This window comes from Carassius auratus, unplaced genomic scaffold (genome assembly GCF_003368295.1).
Source record: "Carassius auratus strain Wakin unplaced genomic scaffold, ASM336829v1 scaf_tig00035533, whole genome shotgun sequence".
In the NCBI taxonomy this organism is placed as follows: Eukaryota; Metazoa; Chordata; class Actinopteri; order Cypriniformes; family Cyprinidae; genus Carassius; species Carassius auratus.
This window is the reverse complement of record NW_020526237.1, coordinates 34,797-45,958: the sequence shown is the minus strand read 5'-3', so window position 1 is coordinate 45,958 and position 11,162 is coordinate 34,797. Positions and strand designations below refer to the sequence as shown.

At 35.3% G+C, this 11,162-nt stretch overlaps 1 protein-coding gene across 1 annotated transcript in view; it reads right to left on the bottom strand.

Annotated features, from left to right (window-relative positions):
- Positions 1–212: 212 nt before the first annotated feature.
- The window catches only part of LOC113082009 (hemicentin-1-like), a 28,503-nt gene continuing 17,553 nt past the window's right edge, over positions 213–11,162 (bottom strand). Inside the window, exons 4-7 of the mRNA XM_026253910.1 lie at positions 5,233–5,511; positions 4,288–4,563; positions 3,947–4,189; positions 213–3,513 (exon numbers count right to left, since the gene is read on the bottom strand). Coding sequence (XP_026109695.1) covers positions 3,293–3,513; positions 3,947–4,189; positions 4,288–4,563; positions 5,233–5,511 — 1,019 coding nt within the window. The 3' untranslated portion in view covers positions 213–3,292. The remainder of the gene's footprint in view (positions 3,514–3,946; positions 4,190–4,287; positions 4,564–5,232; positions 5,512–11,162) is intronic.

The window sequence follows — 11,162 nt, the reverse complement described above, 5'->3', positions numbered from 1 at the left end:
GTTTATTCAACATAAGAATAAAATATTAATCACTGGCCAAAATGTGTGTGTTTCAAATGTCTGATATATGACAAGATTAAAAATGCTGCTGGTGAAAGACACTCAAGGGAGCATCTGTTTCAACATACCTGCTCGATTTACTGTTGTAAAAAACTATTATAAAAATGAAAATAATAAAAGAAAACACCAAATAGAAAAGCCCCTGAGGTAAATTAAAATAATGTAGTTGTTGTTTATTAATTATGCCATATAGTTAATACACAACAGAACTGTATTTAACCGACTTCCGTTCAATACTATAAAATTTAGGCTGAAACGATTCTTTGAAAAGAATATTTATTTTACTATACATTTCTTTTAAACAACAAATTCATTTACAAATTCAAATTATCAAATTCAAATGTCATGTGCTTAAAAGGACAGATGATATAAATTCCATACAAAATTTAAAACCCACCAGAATATGGGTGAGATCACATTCAAAATTAAACGCTGAATAAAGAATTTGAAATTAAACACATAGATCCAGTGCCTAAATTAAAAAGATTGAAATTTAGTCATAATTTTTTCATCCTCATGTCGTTCCAAATTTATGTGACTTTAAGTGTTTTTTTTAACATTTATGATGATTTATAAAAAGCCTTTAGAAGAACATGAGGGCAAGTAAATGATGACAGAACTTTCATTTTTGGTTAAACTATGCTTTTAACATCATTATACAGCTTGAACCATAAAACTGGCTCTCCTATTTAATTTTGAGCATAGGTTGAGCATAATAACTATGAGGCCTGAGAGAATTTTCAGAAATTCATCCAAATATTTCCACACAGGTTCAGCATTAGAAACCTCATACACAAGCCTTCACTTCTTCACAGTCACCGTGTGCTAAATTTTCACCCTATGAAGTGTGGATTTTACCAAAGGAATAGTAACACACTCAATCATGGTTTCTTTCAAGTCACGCTTACATATAATCAGACTGAGCAAATAGTGTGTCTATTTGACATGCTGTCTGAAGGGAGGGAGCCGAGCTCCCAGAGAACTTCCCCATATCCCAAACTGGGATTAGGAATAGATGGGAGAGAGGTGTTGGGGCGGAGGACAGAGGCCTGAAATCTGTCATGAAACACAAGTTGGCTGTATATATATTTACTATGAAGCTTACAGTCATGGCCAAAAATATCGGCACCTTCGGTAAATATAATCAAAGGCGGCTGTGAAAATTAATCTGTGTTGTTAATCCTTTTGATCTTTTATTTAAAAAAAATCACAAAAATCTAAACTTTCATTGGATAATAATAATTTAAAATGGGGGAAAATATCATTATGAAATAAATGTTTTTCTCAAATACATGTTGGACACAATTATTGGCACCCCTAGAAATTCTTATGAGTAAAATATCTCTGAAGTATATTCCCATTCATGTTCACAATTTTGAGCAATCCAGGGTGATTATGAACATGAAATTATCCAGCAATGGTTTCCTGTTTCACATAAATATAAATAGGAGGGAAAACGAAGCCTAAATTCCCCTAATCATTCATAACAATGAGAAACAAAAAATAATTTATTTCTGATGTACAGCAAAAGATAATTGAGATTCACAAATTAGTAAGGTGGCTTAAAGAAAAAAGCTTGAGCATTGAAAATTCCAATTTCCACCATCAGGGCAATAATTAAGAATTTCCAATGTTACGAATCTGCCTGGAAGAGGACGTGTGTCCTACATCATTCTAATGCACTCTGAGGAGGAGAGTCTGAGTGGCTAAAGACTCTGCAAGGATCACAGCTGGAGAATTTCAGAAAATAGTTGAGTCTTGGGGTCAGAAAACCTTAAAAAATGGCCACATGTTGTTTCGAAAGGTTTAAAGAAAAATGTCCTTGCCCATCCAAAAAAAAAAAAAAAAACTCCCAGGATATACAGATATCAGACATGATGACTGGAACTTTAAATGTGACTGGCTTCTATGGTCAGCTGAAACTAAAAAAGAGCTTTTTGGCAGCAAACACTCAAAATGGGTTTGGTGCAACCAGGGATAAAAAGTACCCCATGTGTACAATGAAATACTTTATACAGCTGCATTTTTTATGTCGTGGGCCTATATTTCTGCTGGAGGTTCTGGACATCTTGTTTCGATATATGGCATCATGGATTCTATCAAATACCAACAGATAAAAAATCAGTAAGTGACTGACTCTGTTAGAAATATTTTAATGGGCCATGTTTAGATCTCCCATCTGTACAATAACCCGAACACAAACCTTAAAAACAACACAAAAATAGGTCACTGAGCACAAAGCCAGACTTCTGCTATAGCCATTTCTAGTCCTCTGAACTAAACCCTATAGACAAGGAGTGTGGAGTACTGAAGATTAGAAGCACCAACATGGAGCTGGGAATCTGAAGGGTTTGGAGAGATTCTGATGAAGGAATGGTCTCTGATCTCTTGTGAGGTGTTCTCTAACCTCATCAGGCAATATAGGAGAAAATTTAGAGCCGTTAGACTGGCAAATGGAGGTTTAAAAAAGTATTGAATAAAAGGGTGCTTTTAATTGGGGACAATGAGTATTAGAGAAAAACATGTATTTCGTGATGATACGTCCCTCCATTTTAAATTCTCATTATCCAATCCAACGATTTTTGTGATTTTTTTTTTTTTATAAAAGTTCAAAAGGATTAACAATTTACCAAGGGTGCCGATATATTTGGCCATGACTGTAGCTGGTTGATTATTTGAACGTGCTCCTCCTGAACTATGTTAATACAACATAATTTCTCATTTCTACATACTGTATAGCTTTGACAAAACACAAATATTCAAACTGGCCAATGTGCCAGAGACAGAACAACAGTCTTGTTACAAAATTTAACAAGAGCCTTCCCTTCAATGGCGTACAAAGCTAGTATTACTCAATCAAGCAATGTCACTTTGTAGCTAATGAACGTTCACTTATATCAAGATGGTAGATTCCTGAAAACATCCACTGTAGACATCAGGTCCATTCATTTAAAATCATTCAGCATTTCTTTGTCATCCGTTTAGTCACATATTTTCTTCTAATCCATTAGATTGCTGAAAACTAAAAATGTTATTTTGTGATATAATTAACAGTTGATAGAAACTGGATCTAGGAGAGGAGTGAATGAATAGGTGCTCCATAAAATAAAAATAATGAAGCCATGAAGAGACAAAAAAGCCACAAAGTAGATGGCTAGAGACTACCAGTTTGAAAAATCATTTTGTGGACACTGGGTCTCGGTAGATGCACAAAACCCAGGGATATCATAACTTAAGCAAGGATACTGCTCTGAGAGAGTTTTTTCATAGGAATAGTGTTGTGTTTTCCATTCTGTGCTATGTTTCCATTTTGTGCACTAGGCTTGGCATTCTTCAGGTTATAATGGCCCATCTTTGCTGTTTTGTAGTAGATCGAGAGGATGAAGATGAAGATGACTGAGATGAAGGCCACAATGACTGCAATAAGTCCTGCTATCAAGGGCAGGTAATCCTCTGTGTCAAGAGAAATAAAGTACACCAAAAGATCAGACACAAAACAACAACAACAGCACTGTCTAAACAGATAAGTGCTAAAATTGTAGATTAATGTACTTCATGATTTTCCGTATCAGAAGCAAACAAGCAAATTTAAATTATTAATCATAGCAAGTGGCCATGTGTACAATCAAATAATCAAAATAATTAAATGCTTTCTGATCACATCATTAAGCGTCTCTTACATAATTGTTAATGATTTGGTAATTTTCTTTCTTTGTGATTTATTGCATATTTGGACTAGCGTGAACATCTGAACACCATGCATTTGGCCTGATCAAAATTTCAGTTTTGGAACATCCCTTTATTTTAAAGTAAAAGTAAATGTTAATGGCAATAAAGAAACAGCTGTTGGAAATCTAAATCAATACAAGCAAAGATGCATAGTTACCTTTTAATATCACCTTTACATGTCTGATGTCACTGCCAACAGAATTGTTTGCAGTGCAGGACACGTTCTCAGGTGTTGACTCTGTTATATTAAGTTTTTCACTGTCCTTCTTGTCATTTGCGCCGAGGCTCCAGCTGATTGTTGGTTTTGGGTTTCCATCGGCTTCGCAAACAAGCACCTCTGGATAACCTCGAAATACAGGCACTGTGGAGGGCAGTTTGTTCTTATTGATGATCGGTTTATCTACCGGAAAGAACAAAGAGAAAAATAGGTCTCACGTGATAAAAATGAAGACCACTGAAAAAACTGCAAAGTTAACCTGGATAAATTATTGTACACACAATGTACAGTAATGTTGAGACGTTCTGATAACACTGGTGGAGTTCCTGCTTCACACCAGTATTGAGCTCCATCATCAGTTTTGCTTGGACTGATCTGGAGTTTAGATGAGTTACTGACTGAAGTCGTGTTGGCATCAGTGGAGTTGGTTTGACTCAGTTTGTACCACCTCACAACAACACTCTTAGATGGATCCACATTCTGAATGATGCACTGGAGCTCATACTGCTTGCCCACTATCACTGCTCCACTGTGATTCACAAATCTGATGGAGATATCTGCAAGACACATTAAGCATAATAGAGTAGATGACATGCCAAATACTTCAAATTGGTCAAATTTATAGAAACATTAAAAAAAAATTACAGAAATGTAGTGCTGTCAAACAATCAATTTAAACTAATCACATCCAAAATAAAAGTTTTTGTTTACACATACACTATATATTTTGAAAATATTTACATTTATATTCATATCATTTATATATGTGTATTTATATATATATTTAAAAAAAAATTGGGGGGGATGAAATTAACTAAGGTTACAGTTCATTTAACTCTACAGTATATTTGCATTTGCTGACAGACTACTTTTATGACTGACTGTGGTTAAACTATAAATAATAATAACAAACAAGGTGTACTTAACATTATTCTATCACTATTTAAACAGCGATAGAATAGTTGTTTAACGTAAAGAGGTTTGGGTTGCTGTTATGAAGTTGCTAGGGTACTCGGGCTGGTTGCTAGTTTCCAATTCCATTGGAAGGTGCATTTGATGAATTTACTTCACCAAATTTATCTTCCAAAGTGAAATGTACGGACTGCAAAGACATTATTTAGTAACCAAATAATACACACATTCTTTCTATGAGTGTTGGGCTTCACTAAATAAAATGATTTACAATAAGCACTGCAAAGTTAACCTGGATAAATTATTGTACACACAATGTACAGTAATGTTGAGACGTTCTGATGACACTGGTGGAGTTCTTTCTACTTCACACCAGTATTGAGCCCCATCATCAGTTTTGCTTGGACTGATCTGGAGTTTAGATGAGTTACTGACTAAAGTCATGTTGGCATCAGTGGAGTTGGTTTGACTCAGTTTGTACCATCTCACAACAACACTCTTAGATGGATCCACATTCTGAATGATGCACTGGAGCTCATACTGCTTGCCCACTATCACTGTTCCACTGTGATTCACAAAGCTGATGGAGATATCTGCAAGACACATTAAGCATAATAGAGTAGATGACATGCCAAATACTTCAAATAGGTCAAATTTATAGAAACATTAAAAAAATTACAGAAATGTAGTGCTGTCAAACAATCAATTTTAACTAATCGCATCCAAAATAAAAGTTTTTGTTTACACATACACTATATATTTTTAAAATATTTACATATTTTTCCTTAGATATATACAAACCTGTGTATATATATATATATATATATATATATATATATATATATATATATATATATATATATATATTACAAAAAATTAATCGTTTGACAGCAATAAAGAAATTAATTTTTCAAACAAATGCACACTTGACTGTTGTTTTTAGCACAAAGCAGGCTTCTAGCTGGTATGTTGCAGCTATTGCTTTTTTGACCACTGAGGACCGACCCTCAGCCATGTTTCAAAACAGAGTCACCATCTTAACTATCTTATCCAATACACTTAAGTACATAATAATATCGGACCCAATATGTTCAACGGTCTATTTTGTATTGTTATAAGTGTGCCAGCGGGCTATAATGTTTTGCACTTCACAGACAAATTTTTAATGCAACCCTTCTAAAAAAAACTATTCGACCAGCCTACACTAGCCGGTTTTACTACAAATAATAATAATAATAATAATAAAAAACATGGTTACTAGAGTTAGATCCTGGTAACCACAAATTAACCATAGTTATGCTATACTAGCCATAGTTTAACCATTTGTAGTAAAACTGTGGCAAAACAAATTGTGGGCCTAAGCTATACAACAACAACAAAAAACATGGTTATTACACTTTTGCTACAATAAAACCATGGTTAATTTTCGTATGGGAGTAATCACAGTCAACTTGCTGACCCCTAACTTGTCTAACGGAACTAACGTTACAGTTAATTTAACTCTACAGTATATTTGCATTTGCTGACAGGCTACTTTTATGACTGGCTGTGGTTAAACTGCTAAATGCAGCTTTTAATGATAACAAACACAGTATATTTATATTGTTTGACAACGTTATCATATCGCTAATTAAACAGTGTTAACGTTACCTACGCAAAAGTATTTTCAGAAGCGAGTCACAGCGGAGGAAATAAAACACCGGGGCCTTACAATCACTCTTTAGCTTATTTAAATCACCTCTCTTCAGTTTAACACGGAAAATTGTCCTGGAAATTTTTTATTTTTCTTCCGGATTGTAAAAATACAATAGTCTTTATATAAATGTCCTACCATTAAACGCATACCGCAGCGACAGCAGATCCATCACGAGACACGTGAAGAGAATCCGATCCCTCCGCGCCGCCGTCATTTTCATTTGTTAGCTGCGCTGTAACCGTTTCTAACCAGCTAACGGTATTAAATAGATCAAGCATTAACACAGCACACGGTCTCGAATATTTCATTTATCGCAGGGCACCACTGCCCAGTCTGCCACCGCTCAGCTGCCTGTTTTATTCAGTGGTATCCCTCCCCCACACATCTCTCTAAAAGTGCACGTTGCAACTTTATTCATTTGTACCCTGTCACGACAAAACCGGGACTTGACTTAGAGGGAACCCAATCACCAATCTTTTAGATAAGGCAAAGTTGTTTTGAAAATCGCATTGAGTGTTTAAAGGCCACCTTTGAAAACCCCACAGCTCTTTACTTCAGCCCTTCATTGTCAACCCTCGAGCTCGGATATAAATAGGGGTGGGTCTATATAAAAACATGCGGTTTCATATCACTTCCCACAACGCTTTCTGGGTCAGAATGACTCATTTTGGACTCCCACAGACATGATCATGACTGATGCATACTATACAGTATGCAGAAAAGTCTGAATACATGAGATTCAAACACACATAATGTCCTTGTGACCAGAGGTGGGTAGAGTACCCAAATACTTTACTCAAGTAAAAGTAAAAGTGCTAGTCTTGAATAGTTACTTGAGTAAGAGTAAAAGAGTATCGGATAAAAAATCTACTCAAGTAGTTAGTTACTAGTTACTTTGGGTCATATATACGGAGCCTATTTTTATTTAGATAAAATGTATGTAATGTATGTGTGTGTGTATAAATGTATATATTTCATCAGCCTTTACTCCAATTTATGTAATTTATTATAAAACCCTGTCTGTTTACTTAAGTAACAAATATAGGTGTCATGCCATAACATATTTTTAATACGACTGGCTTTATATTAAATGTGAATTTAACATTGAAAGTTAATGTGATATAAATATTGCTACTAATCTTTCATTGTTCAGAAAGAGAGCAAATAACATTTACATGATTAAAGATCATTTTCACTGAATGTCTAGATTTCAATCACTCTCAGAAACTCCTGTTAAAATCACTGAAACTGTTAACACTGTGAAATCAATATCTTAATTATAGATTCGTACACACATCTGCACTTTGTTGTTTCTGACGAGAGAATTCGCCAGAAAGAGGTCTCCATTCAGTGAGCGAGTGAAGGAAGCATCGGCATTTTAGCGATGACTCATCTGAACACCTCTGATTGGCCATTGCATTCAAAAGCTCAACAGAATCTTGTGTTATTGGTTATAATGCGCAGCGCTGTAAAAACGCGTCTGTCTCTGGCTCAGCGCCAGCAAGCGATCACAGATCTGAATTTAGCAGCTGATATGACTTGTTGAACGTACTCGCACCGGTGTGATTGTATTAAAATTAATAAAATCTTAATCGGCTATTTTTTTGTCTTTTGGAAGCTGCATTCAACTTGACTCCCCTCTGTTATAAGTCACACACGTACAACAAACTAATGTCACAGTGGTATCGTGTACTGTAATAGAATGTAGCCCAAGTTATTACCTGTTAAACAGTAGACAGCACACGTGGTGTTCATCTAATAAGGATCTCCATCGCAAGCAAATAATAGCCTTTGTAGATTTGCTTTCAATTCAGTGCAGTTCCATAGCCCCGTTTTCAGCGCTGCTGATATTCTTAAACGTTACAACTCTGAGTGAACCGCTTCAGACGCTCAGCTCGTGAGGCAGGGAGCTGAACGACTCATTCAAACTGATTCATGAACCAATTCACTCGTTTGCCAATTGGTTTGATCAAGCCTTTGAACAGAATTGACTCAAAAGAATGAGTCATTCGCGAATGGGCATCGCTCATTGCCCAGAGAAAAGTAGACGGCGTGTTTGGAATAAACTGAAGCATTTATAACATTTATTGCTTTAAGATAAAGTAACGAGAGGGGCGTCGGCCACAGTAACGAAGTAAAAGTACAGATTTTTCCCAAAAAAATTACTCAAGTAAGAGTATAAAGTACCCATCTTTAAATATACTCCGAAAAGTATTAGTTACCCCGAAAAATTACTCAAGTAAATGTAACGAAGTAAATGTAACTCGTTACTACCCACCTCTGCTTGTGACTGAATTGTAGCAGTTATCAAACAGATCTGTTGTACCAGTGTAACCCTCAGCGGGTCGAGCTGAATAGGGCATTCAGTAGTGTTCTTCAGGAACGTGCCTTACAAATAATGAAGCTATAGAATCAAACAAGTGCACAAGAAGACACTCACCAGCTAAAGTAGGCTAATGAAAAGTACTTCTGACAGGTTTGAAATGATGTACATCCACATGCAATGAAAACAGAGTTGTTTTATTGGCGACATGAATGGTCCACAAGTTTGCCACCATTTTAAAACCACACAATTACGCTCTTTTTAATATCTTGGTAGCTTTTTAACAGTTTCAGTGTCAGAATGAGGAAGAGTGAAACATACAGCTGTAAATAAGGCCATTCATATGACAACAGTAACTAGACAAGTACAGTTTGTGAACAAACTTTGATGTTGGCTTGAGAAAGTTTGACCTGTATGAAGTGGTTTTAAAACATGTTGTTTCAAGGTGTTAAGTTAAATGAGTTTGAAGTTTGAATAAACAACAGTATATATTTACATTCAGTAAACTCAGTGATCCTCTGAGAAAATGAATCCCATCCTAATGCGAATGTCTTTGATTGCGGCAATTTTTTTTTTACAAGTTTCTTTGTGTGTTTTGGCCAACGTGAATTACTGTATGCTCTTACCGCATGCATGTTTGATATGTTTGCTTCCCGGCAACGTATAAAAATAATTAAAAAAATATATGTAATAATAATAATAAAATCAAGAGTCAGATCACGTAAACTGTTCGACTTCAGGTAAGATTACTTACATTTCTGTTCATTTCTGCACTCAGTTACATAATATTTTAATTACAGATGTACCTTTATAAAAATTAAACATGGGTTTACAACGAATAAAAAAACAGACATTAACATGGTTTGCTGTAATAGTCATTTCGCTTCACTGTATTTGTGTGATGGTAATCAATCCGAATATCTATACACAATGCACACACACAGAGCACGTGATCTTTGTGCTGTCCAGATATACAGTTTAGAAAACTAGTCCCGTCTGAATAGGGCTTAATATATTTAATGCAAAAAGATTAGAAAAGCTAGTGTTAGTTTTTTTTTTATTTTTTATAATAATTAAATATGTATAAGTCTGGAATCTGAATAAAAAACAGGAGAGACAAATAGACTGATAATGTTCCAGGGTGGTTTCTAGGGTGTTACGATGCAGTTTCTTGGGTAGTCTTTGAGGTTGCTATAATAGTCTTTGTGATTGGTATGGTGTTGCTTTGCAGTTGCTAGGAATTCAGGGTCATTCCCAGAAAACACAGATCGTTCCCCTAACGTTGGTTTTTGGTTCGCATTTGGTTATTTTTTAGAGAATGACATTCCCAGAACGTTGCAGGGTGGTTAGTTTTAAATAACCTAAAAATAATATATACAGAACGTTCCCTTATGTTATTCTCAGGTTATTTTTATTACCCTATAAAACTATCTTTCCATTGAAAACGTTGCAGATGTTAATGTGTAACGACCTTGTATACAAAGCCCTTAAATATGTTTAATTATATCAATCATTCAAGAATCCTGTCACCATTTTTTCATCCTCATGCCATTCCAAACTTTTGTGACTTTGTTTTAAAATCATCTTTACACAATGATTTTCCATACAACAGCAAATGACCACACATATCAAACCAAAAACAGACAAACGTCCATACTGCTTCAGAACATATAATTAAACGTGCTACCTTTATGATTAATAAAAAGACTTTAGAAGAACATGAGGGTGAGTAAATGATGACAGAACTGTCGTTTTTGGTTAAACTATGCTTTTAAGATCATTATACAGCTTGAGCCATAAAACTGGCTCTCCTATTTAATGTTGATCATAGGTTGAGCATAATAACTATGAGGCCTGAGAGAATTTTCAGAAATTAATCCAAATATTTCCACACAGGTTCAGCATTAGAAACCTCATACACAAGCCTTCACTTCTTCACAGTGACTGTGTGCTAAATTTTCACCCTATGACGTGTGGATTTTACTAAAAGGAATAGTAACACACTCAATCATGGTTTCTTCCAAGTCACGCTGACATTAAATCAGACTGAGCAAATAGTGTGTCTATTTGACATGCTGTCTGAAGGGAGGGAGCCGAGCTCCCAGAGAACTTCCCCATATCCCAAACTGGGATTAGGAATATATGGGAGAGAGGTGTTGGGGAAGAGGACAGAGGCCTGAAATCTGTCATGAAACAGAAGTTGGCTTTCTATATTTACTACCATA